Below are 21,266 nucleotides of genomic sequence, written 5' to 3'. Positions count from 1 at the left end.
TCCCTGGTCCGGGAACTAGATCCCACATGCTGCAGCTAAGAGTTGACAGGCCACAACTAAAAAAATATCCCGTGTGTCCCTCCTGTCACAATGAAGAAGATCAAAGATCCCAGGTGCGGCAACTAAGACCCAGTGCAACCAAATAAATAAATATTAAAAAAATATATATTTATGGCAGGACAAGGAATATAGTTTCATGTTACTAGTCAGACACTAACTATGGGCCAGGCATTATCCTAACTGTGTTACATGAATTAACTCATTTAATCATCACAATATGGGCTTTCCTCACGGTGCAGTGGTAAAGAATCCGCCTGCCAGTGCAGGAGACACAAGAGACCCAAGTTCTATCCCTGGGTTGGGAAGATCCCCTGGAGAAGGAAATGGCAACTCACTCTAGTATTCTTGCCTGAAAAATTCCATGGACAGAGGAGCCTGGTGGACTATAGTTCATGGGATCCCAAAGAGTTGACTGGTCGTGTGCACATGTGGGCACACACACACCCACATCCACACCCACCCATACACACACACACACACACAATCATCACAATAATCCTTTCAGATGTCATTTGCTCTCAGATTAAATCCTTGCAACTCAAACTGTAATATTTGGATGAATTAGTGATCTACTGCTGCTTAACAAATTACCCTAAAATTTAGCAGCCTCAAAGAACATTTATTATCACAGTTACTGTAGGTCAGTGATTGGTATGGTTTAGCTGGGTGCCTCTTGCTCAATGCCTCTCATGAAGTTCAGCCAGGGCTGTGTTCTCCTCCAAAGATTTGCCCAGGAGAGAACTTCCGTCTATGGTCATTCCAGAGCCTCCGATCCTCGTGGGCTGTTAGACTGAAGGCTGCAGTTCTCGGCCTCAGGTGTTGGTTGGTGCCCCCCTCTGTTTCCTAACCCATGACTCTTCCCACCAGACTGCCTCCTGACATGACAACTGGCTTCCTCCACAGTGAGTGTCTCAATGGGAAAAGGGAACCCAAGACAGAGCTACAGTCTTTTTTTGACTGTGCTGGATCTTCACTGCAGCCTGCGGACTAAGTTGCTCTGCAGCATGTGGGAACTGATTTCTCCAACCAGGGATCGAACCCACATCTCCTGCACTGGAAGGTGGATTCACAACCACTGGATCACCAAGGAAGACCCTGCAGTCTTTTTTTAATCAATCTCAGAAGTGACATCTTAGTGCTTCTGCTCTAGCCTCTTCTTTAGAAGCAAATCACTAAATCTAGCCCACAAGCAAGGGGAGAAGATGACACAGCAGTGTAAATATCAGGATGCAGGAGTTGTCAGGGCCCCTTTGAGACCACCTACCACACTAGAGCAGCATCAGTGACTCCTGGAAGCTTGTTGGAACTGCAGACTGTGGGCCCCACCCCAGATTCACTGACGCAGAGCTCTTATTGTAACAAGCCAGAGCCTCAGGCGACTTGCATGCATCAAGTTTAAGAAGCAACAGTCTAGTGGGGAAGAGACCTCATTGGTATCTGTGCTAACGGGGCCAATATCTTCCTTTCCCTCCTTTTCTTCTCAGGCCATGTAAACTTCACTATCAGCACAAAGATTCTGGACAGCAATGAACTCTGTGGGGGCCAGAAGGCATATGTTCCCCTAAAGGGTGGGAGTGACACACTCATTAAACCAGTTCTGGTCAAGGTGAGTTTTCTGGAGGTCTAGCTTCGGGGACAAAGGCAGCTACCAAGGGAGGGATGTTCAGCGTGTGTCCGTGTTGCAGTATTCTAAGTCCAACTGCCATTAGGTAGCTCACCTTTATCCTTCCCTGAGCCATTTCTGCTCTTAAACACTTGCTAAACCCATACCAATGGCCTATGAAAGTGTCTAATACAGCACCTGTCCTTTTTTTTTTTAAAGAAAGAAATGGAAAATTTTATTCAAGCCAGATTTGAGAATTATACCCTGGGAAGAGCTTCTCAGAAAGCCCTGAGAACTGTCCCGCACTTTGGAAGTCAAGGCACAGTTGCATGAGTTTTCTTTGAGACAGAAGACTATATATCAAATGATACATTATTGACAATTTACATAATCTGGATATAAGGGTCATCATAGTGGGTCCTGTGACCCCTTATAAGATTAAGAAGGAATGTTATCTTTTTTTAAAAAATTGGAGTATAATTGCTTTATAACTTTGCGTTAGTTTCTGCTGTAAGGCAACACGAATCAACTGTATGTATACATACATCCCCTCCCTCCTACTCCTCCCTCCCACCCCTCTGATACCTGGTACTTTGGAGACAATGAATGTGTGTTTCTCTATGAAAATCCCTGATGTCAGCATTAGCTGTATCATGTCACCTTGAATTCCATTGTCTGTCGGGTCTCCTAGAAGTGTCCCAAACGTGTCTTTAGCTCTAGCCCAGAAAGAGTCTTACTGAGAGGCCCCTCCCTGGGTTGAAAAGGAGTCCTTCTGAAAGTCAAAGAGAAGCTCTATTCTCTCCAGTTGTGAGCAAAGCCCTCGGGGGGCACACAGGGCCTCTTCTTCCCATTTCCCTTCCCTTTCCTATCCCTCCAGGGCCACCTGCCCTGATACTCATCTGGTTGTTCTCACCCATCCTCGTTTCTTTTCCTGTCAGCCGGAAGGAGTCCTTGTGGAGAAGACACACAGCTCACTACTGTGCCCAAAAGGTGGGTGAACATAGGTAGGGGTGGATGTGAGAATTCCCTTAGCAACAGAATTTCTTAGGCAAAAGGAGGAATCTACAGGACAAGAGAAAAATAGGAGAGTCTAGGGGTGCCATTCCCAGGGGAACCAACTGGCAGAGAGGCAGGAAAAGAAGAGAAATCGTACAGCACAGTATGGTGCTGGCTGGAATTTATTTTTAGCAAAGACCGCTATGAATAGTAATAAAAAAAAAATCTATCTCCAACCCACAGAAAGCAGTGGTTACAGAAAACCCTGGGTGATGGCAAGATTTTTCTATGGTTTGGGCTCAAGAAGTCCCACTACTTCCACCTTTCTAGTGTTTTACCCTTTCTCTGCCCCTCACAGGAAAAGTGGCTTCAGAATCCATCTCCCTGGAGGTCCCTGAGGATGTTGTTCCTGATTCAGCCAAGGCTTATGTCACTGTTCTGGGTAAGCAACCAGAGATTCTTGGCTCAAAAAGGAAAAAGTGGGGCCAGCAGCTATCAAGGTGTGGTGTGAGTTGAAGCCCATGGACCTACGTGAAGGAAGGTGTGGTAGACTAGAAGAGACAAAGGAAGAAGAGCTTATTTTACAAACTGGGCACATACAGCCTATGCAGTACCGATGGGATTATATAGACATATACCTGGTTAAAAACAGAAATGAGGGACTTCCCCAGTGGTCCAGTGGTTAAGACAACATGCGTCCACTGCAGGGGGCCTGGGTTTGATCCCTGGCCAGGGAACTAAGATCCCACATGCCACAAGCCAGGACCCAAAAAATAGAGAAACAAAGACAAAAAACAGAAAAGAGACTGGGCAAGAGGAAGTTAAAGCTCGTTAAGTTTTATATGTATTTACGTTTAAGTCTATAAATTGGGTAGAGGGGAGACAAAATGTTTGTAGTAGCCATTTAAAATTAGAACTTTATCCATTTGAATATAATTTTGGAAAGATTCAACCATGTTTAAAAGGATATTGCCACTTCTTTGGGCAAGGAGAGGGAGCAAGTAGGAAAACATGAGCTTGAACATTGTAAAACTGTATCAAACTGGTTTAGGATCTCGGTTATGCCATTTAATAGCCATGTGACTTCGGATAAGTTAGTGAATGATTTTGGTCCCTCTTTTCTCTTCTGTAAGACAGGGATAATAACCTACCTCTCAGGATCGGTATAAAGATTAAGTATAATATAATATAAAGCACAGTATCCAGCACATAGTAGAAGGCTCTGTGTGTTATTCTTTCTTTACTCTTACCCTCTACCCAGATCCCTTCCAGGTTACAATGTCCGTTTTGTCTGTGTTTGATTCTGGTATAGCACTCACCTTCCTGAATTATAACTCACTATCTTTCTGTGTCTTCCACACTGCATCGAGGACTCCTTGAGGATAAGGGCCATGTCTATTTATTTACTTAAAATTTTTTATTATTTATTTTTTGACTGCCCTGGGTCCTCCTTCCTGCACGAGCTTTCTCTTACTCTCTAGCTGTAGTGCACAGGCTTCTCAGTGTGGTGGATTCTCTTGTTGCAGAACACGGGCTCTAGGGTGCCTGGCTTCAGTAGTTGTGGTGCAAGGGCTTAGCTGCCCCATAACATGTGGAATCTTCCCAGATCAGGGGGATCAATTCCCTATGTTGGAAGGTGGATTCTTTTTTTTTTATTGGAGGATAATTGCTTTACAACACTGTGTTGGTTTCTGCCATACGACAATGTGAATCAGTCATAACTAGACATATGTCCCCTCCCTCTTGAACCTCCCTCCCACCTCCTACCCCATCCTATCCCTCTAGATTGTCAGAGCACCTGCTTGAGCTCCCTGTGTTGTAAATCAACTTCCCACTAGCTCTCTATTTTACATATGGTAATATATATGTTTCAGTGGCAGGCGGATTCTTAACTACTGGACCACCGGGGAAGTCCCAAGGGCCATGTCTTTTTCATTTTGTTCTTAGAGCAGTTCTTGCAGTTGACATTCAGGACATATTTATACATTCGAATTGAGTTCAATGACTAAAATGAAGATGTTCATGAATCACTTACATCAGGCTTCCTGGCTTGTGAAGTATATGGAGGGGTCAGGAAATTTAACGTGGAAAAGCGTGCCAGGAGGGTGTGTGTGTCTGAGTGAGACGTGGTGATTCGAAGGGTGATGTAGTTATATGCAATGGAGGCAGGTTTTGTTACATCTCTCATCAGCGTTTTAAAGCCTTTCACTCCTTCAGGTGGCCTATGTACCTGTCTGTGTATTCCAGTACCTTGTACATACCTAATATTATAGTACTATGTTATAATTGCTTATAATAAATTAGAATAGTGATGTAGGGACTTCCCTGGTGGTCCAACAGCCAAGAGTCAGAGCTCCCAATGTAGGGGGCCCAAGTTTGGTCCCTGGTCAGGGAACTAGATCCCACATGCTGTAACTAAAAGTTCACATGCTGCAACTAAAGATCCTGAATGCTGCAACTGAGACCCAGAGCAGACAAATAAATACGTAAATATTAATATTATTAAAAAAAAAAGAATTGTGGGACTTCCCTGGTGGTCCAGTGGGTAAGAATCTACCTTCAATGCAGGGAAAGTGAAACGTGAAAAAGTCACTCAGTCATGTCCGATTCTTTGCAACCCCACGGACTATATAGTCAGGCCAGAATACTGGAGTGGGTAGCCTTTCCCTTCTCCAGGGTATCTTTCCAACCCAGGGATAGAACCCAGGTCTCCTGCATTGTAGGCAGATTCTTTACTAGCTGAGCCACAAGGAAAGCCCAAGAATACTGGAGTGGGTAGCCTCTCCCTTCTCCAGGGGACCTTCCTGACTCAGGAATCAAACTGGGGTCTCCTGCATTGCAGGCGAATTCTTTACCAACTGAGCTATCAGGGAATGTGGGTTCAATCCCTGGTCAGGGAACTAAAATCTCACATGTCTCTGGGCAACTAAGCCCACATGCCACAACCAAAGCATAGCAAAAAAAAAGAAATAAAGAAAAAAAGCCAAAACAAAAGAATTGCAGTGTATTGTAATTGCTTGCCCCACTGACTATGGACTCTTTGAGGTGGAGAGTGTTGTCCCTGGGGTCACAGAGTAAGGACTCACAAAATGGTAAGTAATATGTGTTCGCTGGAGTGCTTCTCAAGTGGTGCTAGTGGTAAAGAACCCGCCTGCCAGGGCTGGAGACATGAGAGATGTGGGTTCCATCCATGGGTAGGAAAGATCCCCTAGAGGAGGGCATGGCAACCCACTGCAGTATTCTTGCCTGGAAAAATCCCATGAACAGAGGAGCCTGGTGGGCTACAGTCCATGGGTTCTCAAAGAGTCAGACACGACTGCAGCGACTTGGCGCACACGTATTCGTTGAATGATAACTCTTCAGGGTTCCTGCTTCTCCCACCACCTTCTCTCCCTCTCCTTTGGGACCCCAGGAGACATCATGGGCACAGCCCTTCAGAACCTGGACAAGCTGGTGCAGATGCCAACCGGCTGTGGGGAGCAGAACATGGTCATCTTCGCGCCTATCATTTACGTCCTGCAGTACCTGGAGAAGACAGAGCTGCTGACGGAGGAAATCTGGTCTCGAGCGGTGGGCTTCCTGAAGCTGGGTGAGTTGGCTTACCCTTTCTTCTTGGACACTTGCTTTGGGGCCTATGGTTGGGTTATTAAGACACAGGGAAGGTCCGTGTCTGAAGTGTCCCTCATCCTTGCAAGCCATGGGAGTGTTTTTTGAAGCTGTCACTGTCCTCTAAAACCACATCTGGCTTCCCAGGGTACCAGAGGGAACTGATGTACAAACACAGTAACGGCTCCTACAGCGCCTTTGGGGAGCAAGATGGAAATGGAAACACATGGTAATGTTGCCCAATTCCCAGTGAGTTCTGCTCCCCACAGCATAATTCCAGAACCCTCTGGAATTATTCCTCTACCCTCCCCATTCTTGCTTTCTATCCTCTACCACTTAAACATATTTTTAAAATAAATTTTATTTTTTTATTTATGGCCGGGTTGGGTTTTTGTTGCTCTGTGGGCTTTCTCTAGTTTCGGTGTGTGGGTTTTCTCTTGTTGTGGTATGTGGGTTTCTCTTGTGAAGCACAGGCTCTAGGTGTGGGCTCAGTAGTTGTGGTACATGGGCCTTAGTTGCACTGTGGCATGTGGAATCTTCCCGGACCAGGGATGGAACCTGTGTCCCCTGCATTAGCAGGCGGATTCTTATCTGCTATGCCACCAGGGAAGTCCTCCTCTACCACTTTAATACTATTTATTTCAGCCTTGTGTATGGTCAAACCCCTTACCCTTCTCCCTGACCTTGCACCTACCAGTTCTTGTCCCCATGAAGGCCAAGTAAGGCCTCCCTTTTCCAGGCTTCCTATGGCATTATGTTTCCTCAACTCCTCTTCTGGAACCACACACCAGAACAAACTGTGGAACTATCGCACACCCTGGAGGAGGAAATGACAACTCACTCCACTATTCTTGCCTGGAGAATCCCACAGACAGTGGAGGCTGGTGGGCTATAGTCCATGGGGTGGCAAAGAGTCGGACACAACTGAAGTGACTTAACACATTGAACCCTCACCTAGAAATCTGCCTTAATGTAGATTTCCCTCTGTGCCCATATAGGCTGACAGCCTTTGTCACCAAATGCTTTGGCCAGGCTCAGCAATTCATCTTCATTGACGACAAGAACATCCAGGATGCTCTTGAGTGGATGGCAGGAAACCAACTCTCCAGTGGCTGCTACGACAACGTGGGACGGCTCCTTCACACAGCTATGAAGGTGCGGCCCTGCCCAGGGGCCTGGAGTCCCTGAGAAGAACTTGACCTCTGATTGCACAGAATCAAGAGAGTGCTGGCCCTGGGTTTGGTTCTTTTAGGTCTCTGGCCTGGCTAAGGGGTGACCTTGGTCAATATTCTTAGCCAGTCTGAGCCTGAGCTTCCACGTCTGTAAAATGAGAATATGTACTATGACATGGTTCTCAAAGTGCAGTCCCCAGGTTCGGCAGCACCCGAGAACTTGTTTGAAATGCTAATTCCAGTTCTCACCCCCAGACCTAGTCAGAGGAACTCTGGGGGGTGTGGGCCAGCATTTGTATTTTAACGTAGCCCTCTGGGTGATTCAAATACTTGCTGAAGTTTGAGGACCATTGGACTAGAAGGTCTCTGAGCATTTTACTAAATCCCTAAGTTTGAAGCAAAGCCATTTGCTCTGGTGGGGAATTCCTAAACAGCCCAGTGCCTTTTTTTTTTTCCTTTTAAAAATAACTTTGCTATTTAAAAAAAGTAATTATTTGTTTATTTTGGCTGGGTTTGATTTTTGCTGTAGCACAAGCTTAGTAGTTGCTGTGCACAGGCTTAGTTGCCCCAGGGTATGTGGGATCTCAGTTACCCAAGCAGGGATCAAACTCACGTCCACTGCATTGGAAGACAGATACTTAACCACTGGACCACCAGGGAAGTCCCCAGGGCAGTGTTAATCGTAAGGGGGTCTACTCTCTGCCAGACACTATGTACTCCGTTTATTTGATGTTTAATGTTTGTTGTTGTTTAGTTGCTTAGTCGTGTCTGACTCTTTACGACCCCATGGACTGCAACCCTGCCAGGCTCCTCCATCCATGGGATTACCCATGGGTTGCCATTTCCTTTTCTGGGGGATCTTTCTGACCCAGGGATCGAACCCGTGTCTCTTGCATCTCCTGTTTTAGCAGGCAGATTCTTTACCCCTGAGCCACCTGGGGAGCCCATTTAATGTTTACAACAAATCAATACGCTAAGTCCTAGCATGGGGCTTCCCAGGTGGCTCAGCGGGTAAAGACTCCACCTGTGATGCAGGAGATGTGAGTTTGATTCCTGGGTCAGGAAGATCCCCTGGAGAGCTTGGCAACCCACTCTAGTATTCATGTCTAGAGAGTCTCATAGAGGAACCTGGCGGGGCATAGTCCATAGAGTCACAAAGTGCTGGACACAACTGAAGCAGCTGAGCACGCACACACAAGTCCTGGCATGCCATTTTTAAGTCCGTTTTGCAGATGAAGTAATGAGGCAGGGGTTACATAAAGCACCCGAGGTGATTGTTGTGGGTGCGGGACTGCCATTTGAACCCCAGCAGTTGGACTCCAGGGGTATTGCTCTCCTCCATGCACTGCACTGCCTGACCCCTCCCAACACAGGGTGAGGTGCTGGGGTATGAGCAGCTCTTGTTCAATTCAGAACAGACCCAGTGAAAGAAAGACTGAACCAACTTTCCTGGAGGAATCATTATTGCTATTCCAGGCCCTGGATTAAAAATCTTGAGTGTTGAAAACAAAATCTCTGTATGATTCATTAGTATTCCTTATGTTAAGATCCTTGCGGTGTCCCCCATGTGTATAGTACAAGCCTGGATGTGACTAGAACAAGATTCTAGAGGTTTTTCCTCCTCCCGTCTTACCAGAGCTGGCCAGTCTGTCAAGAAACACATCATTTGTCTTGTCAAGTTTGGTGGTTTGGTCCTTAGCGAGAGCCCTGGACTTAAACTCCTTGGGCTCAAACCCCAGCCCTTCAGCTTATTAGTTGTGTATTCTTGAACAAACTAGTTCACCTTTTTAAGTGTTCTTTTATCTATTAAACAAAGATCATAACTTAGATTACATATTTTTTTTAAAAAAAGACTAATATTCTTCAGTGAAAGTCATTAATCAAGGACAGATGTCACCTAATGTCTCCTGGACAAGACGCTGGGCTTTTTTTCACTTGAGGGGAACATTCGTCTGGGGAAGGCTCAGATTCAGTAAAAATCTGAGAATAAGAAATTTTCTTCTTATCCCCTGCTCCCTTCTTGTTAAAAAAAAAAATCTGTTATGCTTCCTAACCCCTTCTCTTGGGTTTCCTAAATACCCACTCAGAGCTGAAGACCTCCTGTTACTCCTTGAAGGTCCCTTGAAGGTCACTGTTGAAGGCTGTGCATCATTGAAGTCGCTCCAGTCCTCTTCCCCACCCCCACCCACTGTCTGTCCTGGAGTCTTGAGGTCCAGTCAGCCTGTGGAAAGGAGCACTTTTTTATTTTCTTAATTCAAAAATTGAGGCGTGGAATGGGGTGGGAGGTGGGAGAGAGGCTCAAGCGGGAGGGAACATATGTATACCTATGACTGATTCATGTTGGTGTATGGCAGATACTAGCACAATATTGTTAAGCAATTATCCTTCAGGTAAAAAATCATAATAAATAAAAAATTTTGTTTCAATTGAAAGATAATTGCTTTCCAATGTTGTATTAGCTTTTACTGTACAACAGTGTGAATTAGGCATGTGAGTATATATGTCCCCTCCCTCTTGAGCCTTCCTTCTACCTCCCTCCCACCCCTCCCACCCCCATCTCAACCCTTTAGGTCATCACAGAGCACTGAGCTGAGCTCCCTGTGCTATATAGCAGCTTCCTGCTAGCTATGTATTTTACACAAACTAGTGTATTATATGGAGAAGGCAATGGCACCCCACTCCAGTACTCTTGCCTGGAAAATCTCATGGACGGAGGAACCTGGCGGGCTGCCGTCTATGAGGTCACACAGAGTCGGACACGACTGAAGCGACTTAGCGGCAGCAGCAGCAGTGTATTACATGTCAGTGCTACTCTCCCAATTCATGCTACCCTTCCCCCGTCCCTGTGTCCACATGTCTGTTCCCTGCATCTGCTAATTCATCTGTTCAGAGGGGACGCCTATTTGTAGTTTGTAGTTTGCACACAATTCTTGCACGTGCTGGCTGCTGCCCTGACTTCCTGTCTCCCTGTCTCCCTCCAGGGTGGAGTTGATGACGAGGTCTCCTTGACTGCCTACATCACGGCTGCATTGTTGGAGATGGGCAAGACCACAGATGTGAGTTTCTCTAGCTCCTCCCCTTGACACTCTTCTGATCATGCCTATTTCTAGAGAAAGTTACCTGGTTTTGTCCCTCTCCAGCCTTTTAAACTCAAAAGAGGGGATGGTGACTTCCTTATCACCTACACTTTTTAAAGGAATGCCTTCTAAATTCAGTTCTTTATCTTTACTTTTCAGGACCCAATGGTGAGTCAGGGGCTGCAGTGTCTCAAGAGTTCTGTTTCCTCTACCACCAACCTGTACACACAGGCCCTCCTTGCTTATACGTACTCTCTGGCTGGGGACATGGACGTCAGAAACATTCTTCTTGAAAAGCTAGATCAACAGGCTATCGTCTCAGGTATGTTGGCTATGTTAGCTTTTGCTTTGTTTTTTGCCACAATGCATGGTATGCAGAACTTCCTAGACCAGGGATCAAACCCACTGGGCTGCCAGGGAAGTCCTTTTTATTTTATGTCATGATACGTGGCTTGCAGGATCTTAGTTCCCTGACCAGGGATCAAACCCAGGTCTACAACAGTGAAAGCTCTGGGTCCTAACCACCGGACTCCCAGGGAAGTCCCGGTTTTTTTGAAATTGTGAAAAGATGTGAAAAATTTCCCTAGTCTCCATAGTCCCACATATGTTCAGTTCTAGGATTCATTTTAGTAAAAGTTAAGTCATAAAATCACTACTAAGAGTTTTGTGGGAAAACCCCTGAAAGTCCTCAAAGGGCATGTTATATTTTTAACATGAAGAGAAAATAGATGGTAGAAGCTGGTCAGAAAACGTACTGGCATTGGAGAATCCCCAGTTTAACAATTCTTTGGTGTAAAGCCACTGAAGCGGATAGGGTAAGATGAACTTAGAGATTTCTCGAGGTTCTTCTCAAACTTTGGATGTATTTAAGAATAATTTGCAATATTCTGGGAATTTCCTATTCGTCCAGTGGCTAAGACTCAGCACTTTTACTACTCTAAGATCCCTAAGATCCTGCAAACCCTGTGGCATGGCCAAAAAAAAATTAGATATTCTAACAGATCTTGTAAATAAAATATTAATGCATTTTATTTACCTAGCTCTGTATTTAAAATTATACTTCCAGGCAGAAATTTAATCTCAGCCTTCATGTATACAAATGTCATTGCTGAATTGTCCTCTCATCAGGGCCGTGGGTAGGTTTTTGGCCTGTGTATAAGCAACTCCAGTCCTGGAATGGGGGGTCTCAGACAGTGGGCGGAGTTATACCTGCTCAGGTATATATCAACTTAATGTGATCATCTCTTCCTCATTACATTGCATTGTAGGCTCACATGTTTTCTTTTGTTCTTCCACTTAGATTGCCTCCTTTGAGCTATGTATTTATTATCTTTGAACTTATATATTTATATTAAAATTTTATTTTTTGGTTGTGTCAGGTATTAGTTGCGGTATGCAGGATTTTTCATTGAGGCTCACGGACTCTCTAGTTGCAATGTGGGCTTAGTTTCTCTGTGGCATGTGGGACCTTAGTTCCCTGACCATGGATTGAATCTTTGTCCCCTGCGTTGCAAGGCATATTTATAACAACTGGACCACCAGGGAAGTCCCTAAACTTATATTTAGTAAGGCTTCTAGCTTCCACTCTTCTCATTTCCACTTGCTGTTCTTTATCTTCAAGTTACCATTGTGGCTGTCATAGAGATGGGATTTGACCTGATAATCTATTTGCTTGCTCTCATTAGCATTTCTTCTATGGTTTCTCAGCATTTTTATACATATTCTGCCATATGTTATCATTGCTGGAGGCATTTATTGATGCTCCCAGCTTTACCCAAGGGAGTTATGTGTGGGTATACACACATGCACACACATACACAAATTCTTGCATATACATTATGGCCAATAGGTCAGAAGATTTGAGAAATATTTTTTTCTGACTGATGATTAATTTTTTCTTGCTACTTTCTCTGATTTGGGGCTTCCCAGGTGACTCAGCTGTGAAGAATCCACCTGCCAATGAAGGAGACTCGGTCGATCCCTGGGTGGGGAAGATCCCCTCGAAAAGGCAGTGGCAACCCATTACAGTATTCTTGCCTGCAGAATTCCATGGAAAGAGGAGCCTGGTGGGCTACAGTCCATGTCAGACATGAGTCAGACATGACTGAAGCAACTTGGCACACTTGGTGCACACACATTTACAAAGTGAAAATGGGAAAGTCATTTCCTTCCAAGACTTCCCTAATCATGCGTTTTTCTCCATAGGAGAGTCCATTCACTGGAGCCGGAAACCTGCTCCAACTTCAGATGCCAGCCCTTGGTCTCAGCCTGAGGCTGTAGATGTGGAACTCACGGCCTATGTATTACTGACCTTGCTTAGTAAAGATGACCTGACTCAAAAGGAGCTAAGCAAGGCCACCGGCATAGTGGCTTGGTTGACCAAGCAGCGAAATGCATATGGGGGCTTCTCTTCCACTCAGGTAAATAGCTTGTTCTTCTGCCATTTATCAGGCAGGATTGGATCCCACTTGGAGAGAGATGAAAAACGATCACCCTTGCCCTCTAGGTCTGGGGACTAATCATTCTACAGCAAGGGAGAAAAATCATGTTTGAAGAAGACATAGAAGGATGTTTGAAAAAGACATAGAAGGATTCATAAAATTAGGTCATATGAGCACATAAATAGTACTATACATATATAAGTCTTACTTTGTAGAGTACGAAACATCACAAGATCCATGTTTTACATGTAAAGAGGACATGTATAATTGTGGCTAAATTTACATAGTCACAAATTGGAAAGCAGTTATGGGGTCTGTAAGCATAAAGGCACGACTTTATGGGCATACCTCCTTCTATTTCAGGTATGGGAAATCTGGTAAGACATAGTGTTTAAAAAGTTTACAATCTAAAAGGAAAGCTAGGAAAAGTTGTATATACTACAAAGTAGGATCTGTCTTATTCCCAGATGATGAAAAGATTGTCACATGGCATAATGGCTAAGGGGCTTCCCAGGTGGCTCAGATGGTAAAGAATTTGCCTGCAGTGCAGGAGTCTGGGACTCAATCTCTGGGTCATGAAGATCCTCTGAAGAAGGGAATGGCAACCCACTCCAGTATTCTTGCCTGGAGAATCTCATGGACAGAGGAGCCTAGCGGGCTTGAGTCCATGGGGTGGCAAAGAGTCAGACATGACTGAATGACTAACACACACACGCACAATGGCTAAGAAGGCTTGTCCTTCAAGGATGGCTTTTCCAAGGATCCCCTGATACCCTGTGTCACAGAAGATCTTTATGCAATTAAATAATTTGGAAGAACATGCACGTTTTAGGGCTATCAAGCTACTGCTGTTTCCTCCCCAAATAAGGAGACTGCAAAACAGATATTAGACAATGATCCCCTCACTTCTAATAATAACCTGTTCTGAAGCTAGGCTTCATTGCTGAGTATGAATTTATGAAATTGAGCCTAACAACCTATGATGTCTGATAATAACTTGATGGTGATTTTCTATGTAGGTAAGAAGTGATTTCTATGTGAGCTTTCCCAGAATGACTGAATGTGGGTCTTAGAGTCTTAGAGAAGGTATCATTCACTCTAGCAAACACTAATCAGGTGTCTAGGCTTGAGGGTTGTTGGAAGTTACTTCCGCTGGCTAACAAAACAGTAAGTACATGCCTATTGTTCTCAGGACACCGTGGTGGCTCTCCAAGCTCTCGCCAAGTATGCCACCACTGCCTATGTGCCGTCGGAGGAAGTCAACCTGGCAGTGAAATCCGCTCAGAATTTCCACCACACCTTCAATGTTCAAGCTGCCAACCGTTTGGTGTTTCAGCAGGAGATGTTGCCCCATATCCCTGGGGTGTACACCTTGGAGGCCTCAGGCCAGGGCTGTGTTTATGCACAGGTAAGCAGAGCTCTGGGCTTCCCAGGTGCCTCAGTAGTAAACTATCCACCTGAAATGCAAGAGACACGGGTTCAGTCCCTGGGTTGGGAAGATCCCCAGAAGAAGGGAATGGCAACCCACTTCACTATTCTTGCCTGGAAAATCTCACAGGGAAGCCTGGTGGTCGACAGTCCATGGGGTCACAGAGTCAGGCACAACTGAGCGACTAAACAGCAACAACAAAGCTGAGCTCCGACAGGACTAGTGTGAGTTGGGGAGGAGAGTCTGAGAGTATCTCAACCTCCAGCAGAACCTTCTCTATCTTATTTGTAAGGAAAGTCATTCAAACCACACAATGGTTAAAATTCTCCCCAATTCTGATTTCTCCAACTGTTTTTTGTTTCGTCCAACCAGACGGTGCTGAGATATAATATCCTCCCTCCGAAAACTGTGGAGGCCTTTAGTCTTAGTGTGAAAACAAGGAGAACTCAGTGTAATCAACATATTTCACTTGGATCCTTGGTGCTGACGATCCAAACCAGGTGAGGAGAGCAGAGATGGGTTGGGGGGGCATCTAGGTTGGGGTGGCTGAGCTGGAGTGTGTATGGACGTGTGTCTGTGTATGTGTGTGTGTATACTGTGAACACACAGGGTGCTGAGAGGGAAGACGATGGGCTGACACAGGTTCGCTTCTTTCTGCCCTCAGTTATGTGGGGAGTCGCAGCTCTTCCAATATGGCTATTGTGGAGGTCAAGATGCTTTCCGGATTCAGTCCTGTGGAGGGCACCCATCAGTTAGTAAGTTGCTTGTTTTCTAGTTTTGAAGGAGGACTAATGATCATAGCTTTTAATTATCATTAAAAAGCTGGTGAGTTGGGCATGATGGTTTATACATGCAACTAACTCATGATTATAGTTTCTAAATGGGCTACAAAGATGCATCGAGTATATGAGATTGAGGGCAGGTGGAGAAGAGGGCAACAGAGGATGAGATGGTTGGATGGCATTGTCAACTCAAAGAACATGAGTTTGAGAAAGCTCCTGGAGATGGTGAAGGAGAGGGAAGCCTGGTGTGCTGCAGTCCATGGGATTGCAAAGAGTCATACACGACTGAGTGACTGAACATAAACAATTCAGTCTTGGAGCCAGTTACTGTCTTGGTTCCTTTTTCTTACGTTTTTCCATGTTAAGAAAACATATGTTGCTTTTGTAACCATGGCAGAGCTTTGCAAGACGACCCTAGAGGATAAGAAAGGCTCTGGCTCTCAGTCTCTCTCTTTTTTTCCATCCTTTCTTTTTCAGCTTCTCCAGCAACCACTGGTGAAGAAGGTTGAATCTGAAATTGACACACTCAACATCTACTTGGAAGAGGTATGGGGTCAGGAACTGAACCAAAGAGCTTGATTGCTTAAGTGTCTTTTCAACTTCCCTGCTAATGTACATGTACCAGTGTCACATACACGAGGTTGAGCAACCTGAGAGGGTAAGTTCACAACCACTTTGGAGTAAGCCCTGTATAGCTTCTTTTGGAACAACTCTGGTGAGTGAACAACTCTGGGGCTTCCCTTATGGCTCAGATGGTAGAGAATCTGCCTGCAATGCAGGAGAACCGAGTTTGATCCCTGGATTGGGAAGATCCCTTGAAGAAGGGAATGGCAACCTACTCTAGTATTCCTGCCTGGAGAACTCCGTGGACAGAGGAGCCTGGCAGGCTATAGTCCATGGGATCACAAAGAATTGGACATGACCAAAAGATTAACACACACACACACACTGGTTAGCGTGTCAGGAACAACCCTGAAATCATGATGCTGTAGTATAAATGATGCTTTCATACACACCTTCCTTGAGTCTCATGTACCACCCCTCCTTCTGTGTAAGGAGATTTAGGCTGAAGTGATCACGTAGGTGTGCTTGTCAACTCAACCTTTTTGTCAGGAGTCAAGGTGGGAGTTGAACCTGGGGATGCTAATTTCCACAACACCCTTCCTAAGACTGCAGTGGCCAGATGGTCTGTGTACCAAGCAGTCAGTCAGCTTCTAACTCGAAACATCAAGTCTAATGGTCTAAAAGCCAACAATGATTATATCTGTGACTATTTCCTTTTTTCTGTGTATCTTTTCCCCTTTGCTCTTTACCAATATCATCGGGGGCAACCTCATTCACATTTAACAAAAGTTACTTTTGACTGTATTCCTCTTCTCTGCTGTTCTTTGTTATTTGATTGTTTGGTTTTGGTGCTCTGTTTAATTAATTTCTTCCTTTTTAACAATTATTTGTTATTTTTGGCCCCAAGGCTTGAGGGATCTTAGTTCCTGGACCAGGGATTGAACCCCGGGCCCATGTAGTGAAAGCACTGAGTTGTAACCACCAGACCACTAGGGAACGCCTTTGTTTTGGGCTGAAGACAGGAGGAAAGGATATTTTCTGTCATTCTTTTTCTAACTTCTTAAATTGAATGCTAAATTTGTTTATTTTTAATCTCTCACTTTCTGATTAAACTATAAATTTCCCTCTAAGTATATTCTTTGTCCAACAATTTTTGACATGCATTGTTTTAACTACTTACTTTTATATTTTAATTTTTTGAAAATTCATGGGATATTTAAAGCCACTTTTTTGTTACTAATTTCTAACTTTCTTGCACTATGGTCTGAGATCATGATAGTGAGCTTCTAAAATGCATTGAGTTTTCTTTTGTGACCTCATATGTGGTCTGTTTTTGGAAATGTTCATTATGTGCTACAAAAGAATATCCAGGCCCTTTGTCTTGGGTCGGGAAGATCCTCTGGAGAAGGAAATGGCAACCACTCCAGTACTCTTGCCATGGATGGAGGAGCCTGGTAGGCTGCAGTCCATGGCGTCGCAAAGAGTTGGACATGACTGAGCGACATCACTTTCTCTTTTTCTTTCTTTTCTCTTGGGTATGGATTTGATCTAGATCTAAAAGTCCAAAATGATTATTTCTGTTGTTCATGCCTTTGTTATCTCTGCTTATTTTTTCTGCTCCATCTATCAGTTTTTGAAAATCTGTCAAAATTTGTAATTACAGTGGTTGATTGGTCCTTTATCCATTTAGGTATGCTATTCTGTCAGTCATTTCTTGATATATTTTATGATTATATAATTAGGGTAGTATGTTTTATGAACATTTCTTTTTCAATTTCCTTTTTATTAGTATATACTGTCCTTCATTTACATTATATATATCTATATATATTTCTTTGCCTTAGATTTCTACACACATGTGCACTATGTTTTGCTTTAGATTCTATCTGATCAGATGTTAAGTCTGCTATCCCAGCTTTCTTTTGGTGTATATTAGTCATTTGCTTTAAATCTTTATGATAACTAAATGATTGATGAGAACAGTAGTTCCAAAAACGTTTTCTCAGGACCCCTCTGTATTCTTAAATGATCTCAAAGAGCTGATGATAGCGTGGGTTACATCTATTTATCTTATTAGAAAAGATAGTCTTATCTCATTAGACATTTATCTTATTAGAAACTAAAAATGAGAAAAACATTAAAATATTTCTTAAGCTATTTAAAAACAATAGTAATAAGCTCACTACATTTTAATATAACATTTCATCAAAAATGTATTTCCCGAAACAACAAAAAAATTAGTGAGAATAGCAGATTGTTTTACATTTTTGCTTTAATATCTAGCTTAATCAGAGAGAGTGAAATTCTCCAGTCTGCTTTGGCATTCAGTCTGTCGAAATATCACAAATCAAGTGGTCCCCTTCCACTAGTACAGTGAAAGAAAATGAGAATGAAAAAAATGAATAATGTCTTAGTATTATTCCCAAAATAATTGTGATCTCACAGATTGCCAGATAGTCTTGGGCAATCCTGAGAATTCCCAGACCATGTTTTATGAAGCTCTGTACCCACTCCAGTATTCTTGCCTGGAGAATCCCATGGCCAGAGGAGCCTGGCAGTCTACAGTCCATGAGGTCTTGAAGAATCAGTCAGAACTGAATGACTAAGTACACAGAACATACCTAAAGAAATCTCTTTCAAAATTTCTTCCACTTCACCATTTATAACTTCACATCTAAATTTATAACATAAATCTTATTTTTTCTATTAGATTAATTTATACAATTGTCTTGAACTATCCATTTATTCACTTATTCAACAAACAGTTTTTGAGCAATCGACATACCAGATACTCTTTAACATGATAGAGATGTGGCAATAAAAGTCATAAATGGCAATAAAAGTCCATGACTCCTGCCCTCATGGAGCTGATATTCTAATGGAGAGACAAGCAATATGCAAAATTAAAAAATACATGTACATGCACAAACATACATATTTAGGAATAGTTTTAGTAGTTCATCAGTGCTATGTAGGAGTGTGGTAGGGCTAAGCCAGGATGTGACTGTTTTATTTTATTTTATTTATTTGCCTGCACCGGGTCTTAGTTGTGGCACTCAGGATCTTTGAACTTCACTGTGGCATGCAGGATCTTTAGTGTCGGCATGTGAACTCTTAGTTGCGGTATGTGGGCTCTACTTCCCTGACCAGGGATCAAACCCAGGCCCCCTGCACTGGGAGCTTAGAATCTTAGCCACTGGACCACCAGAGAAGTCCAGTGTGATTGTTTTAAAGTCAGGTGGTCAGGAAAGGCCTCTCTGAGGAGATGTCATTGGATCAGAGAGCTGAATGAAGAGAGAAAACCAATCGTGTGTATAAAGCTGTTGAAGGATAATGGAAGCTTCTGTTCCTTTGGCCACTACACTTAATTTAGTAGAGGAGCTATAGCTTAGACCAGACCAAGAGTGGACCCATTTTACAGAAGGGCCAGGAAACTGTAAGATGCTGAGAAGAAAGAACCAGAAAGACAGCAGGAGGCAATTTTGGGAGTGGCAAGAAGCAGAGGTAGAAGGGTTTCAGGAAATCTGTGTGAAGACAGCAAGAGTCTTTCTTTTTATTTTTTAATTTATTTTTTCTTTTTAAAATTTATTTTAATTGGAGGCTAATTACTTTACAATATTGTGGTGATTTTTGCCATACATTCACATGAATCAGCCATGGATGTACACATGTTCCGCATCCTGACCCTCCCTCCCACCTCCCTCCCCATCCCATCCCTCAGGGTCATCCCAGTGCACCAGCCCTGAGCACCCTGTCTCATGCATCAAACCTGAACTGGTGATCTATTTCACATATGATAATATACATATTTCCATGCCATTCTCTCAAATCATCCCACCCTTGCCTTCTCTCACAGAGTCCAAAAGTCTGTTCTTAACATCTGTGTCTTTTTCAGCAAGAGTCTTTCAATCTCCACATTGCAGAGATGTTATTTTCACTTTTGTTTTAATGGGATTTTGTCTGTCTTCCAGCTCGGAAAGGAAACTCAGACCTATACCTTCACCATCAGCCAAAGTGTGTTGGTCACCAACCTCAAACCAGCAACCATCAAAGTCTATGACTACTACCTGCCAGGTGAGGGCCAATATTTACCTGCATCTCTTGACGTATTTCTGCCTCCTTCTTCATGATCTCTCTCTTAATTTTCTAAATACTCTTTTCCAAGCCAAGTGTACATCATTATCTGATCTCCTAACACTTTTTGATTCAGTTATATGCTGTTTTTAAAAAGTCTTCTGAACAAGACATATTTTATACAACATGGTCCATAGACCAAAAGAACAATATTCTCTAAGGACTAACTATTCTTAACATGTTTGCTTAGATGAATAATTTACTGCAAGCATGCAAATTTTTGTCATTGAAAACTTGCTGTATTCTGAATATGCTCGTAACCTACAGAAATCTTTTGGAAAGGGTTAAGGCAGTAACTTTTGTTTTAAATGGATTTTTTAAAAGAGTAGCTTCTAAAATTTATTTATTTTAATTAGCTTATTTTATTTTTGGTTCTACCGGGTCTTCATTACTGTGTGTGGGCTTTCTCTAGGTGCGGCGAGCAGGAGCTACTCTTTGTTGTGGCGTGTGGGCTTCTCATTGTGGTGGCTTCTCTTCTTGTGGAGCTTGGGCTGTAGAGTGCGGGCTCAGTGGTTGTGGCCTATGGGTTTAGTTGCTCTTTGGCATGTGGGATCTTCCTGAACCCATGTCTCCTGCATTGGCAGGCGGATTCTTCTTATCCACTGTACCACCAGGGAGTCCTAAACCAATAACTTTTATGTAGTTTCTCTCTGAATGTATGAGGTGTGCAATATAATGATATATGTTCTTTAATTTTACAGATGAGCAGGCAACAGTTCAGTATTCTGATTCCTGTGAATGAGGTAAGCCCAGAAGAGAGAAGGGTGGGCTTTGGGGGTGGGATGGTAATATTTAAAAGTTAAGCAGTCTTTCTGAGTTACTAGTATTAGCTTTTGGAAGCTTATATTTGATAAAAATGAACTTTCCTTTTTTGTCCTGAATTCTTTTATTTAAAAAAATTGAGGTATAGTTGTACACTATGTCCTGAACTCCTGGAAAAAAGAGGAATCATCTCATTGTTCACACAAGAAAAAGTTAATAGTGGTAGTTGTATGAAGGGGTTCCATGTGATTTTTAAAACCACTGTTTTTTTATTTTTCCTAGCTGAAAAAATTTCTAATTATTAATTATATATCTTTTTATATAAAAATACTAAGACAAAGTAAAGGTGAGCTGATTCTACTTCCCTGAGATGACACTCTTACTAATAATCCCATCCCGTGTTTTATGAGATTCTTTTTTTTTTTCTAGACAGAAAAAAGCTCCTCTATAATTGTGAAGACTTTCTGAGTATCATGATATCTTCTGTCTTTGTTTTTCCCCTAGGAGAGAAGTTGGAAAGAGACTAAAGAAATCCTCCATGGTGTCACTGAACAGCATTCTTCTGAAATGTCTCTGAGAGCAGAACTCATTCAGTTCAGTCAAACAATTTGATTTCTCTTGTGAAAAAATAAAATGTAAC

At 43.1% G+C, this 21,266-nt stretch overlaps 1 protein-coding gene across 1 annotated transcript in view; it reads left to right on the top strand.

Moving 5' to 3' along the window:
- Positions 1–21,266, top strand: part of A2ML1 (alpha-2-macroglobulin like 1) — a 48,176-nt gene extending 26,910 nt beyond the window's left edge. The window contains exons 21-36 of the mRNA XM_065941618.1: positions 1,545–1,666; positions 2,602–2,653; positions 3,018–3,101; positions 6,072–6,248; positions 6,413–6,494; positions 7,264–7,420; positions 10,419–10,493; positions 10,674–10,836; positions 12,720–12,934; positions 14,148–14,363; positions 14,757–14,884; positions 15,049–15,139; positions 15,644–15,712; positions 19,702–19,804; positions 20,566–20,607; positions 21,131–21,266. Of these exons, the coding sequence (XP_065797690.1) occupies positions 1,545–1,666; positions 2,602–2,653; positions 3,018–3,101; positions 6,072–6,248; positions 6,413–6,494; positions 7,264–7,420; positions 10,419–10,493; positions 10,674–10,836; positions 12,720–12,934; positions 14,148–14,363; positions 14,757–14,884; positions 15,049–15,139; positions 15,644–15,712; positions 19,702–19,804; positions 20,566–20,606 (1,775 nt within the window). The 3' untranslated portion in view covers position 20,607; positions 21,131–21,266. The remainder of the gene's footprint in view (positions 1–1,544; positions 1,667–2,601; positions 2,654–3,017; positions 3,102–6,071; positions 6,249–6,412; positions 6,495–7,263; positions 7,421–10,418; positions 10,494–10,673; positions 10,837–12,719; positions 12,935–14,147; positions 14,364–14,756; positions 14,885–15,048; positions 15,140–15,643; positions 15,713–19,701; positions 19,805–20,565; positions 20,608–21,130) is intronic.

This window comes from Muntiacus reevesi, chromosome 1 (genome assembly GCF_963930625.1).
Source record: "Muntiacus reevesi chromosome 1, mMunRee1.1, whole genome shotgun sequence".
Taxonomy (NCBI): domain Eukaryota; kingdom Metazoa; phylum Chordata; class Mammalia; order Artiodactyla; family Cervidae; genus Muntiacus; species Muntiacus reevesi.
This window is presented reverse-complemented; position numbering and strand designations above follow the sequence as displayed.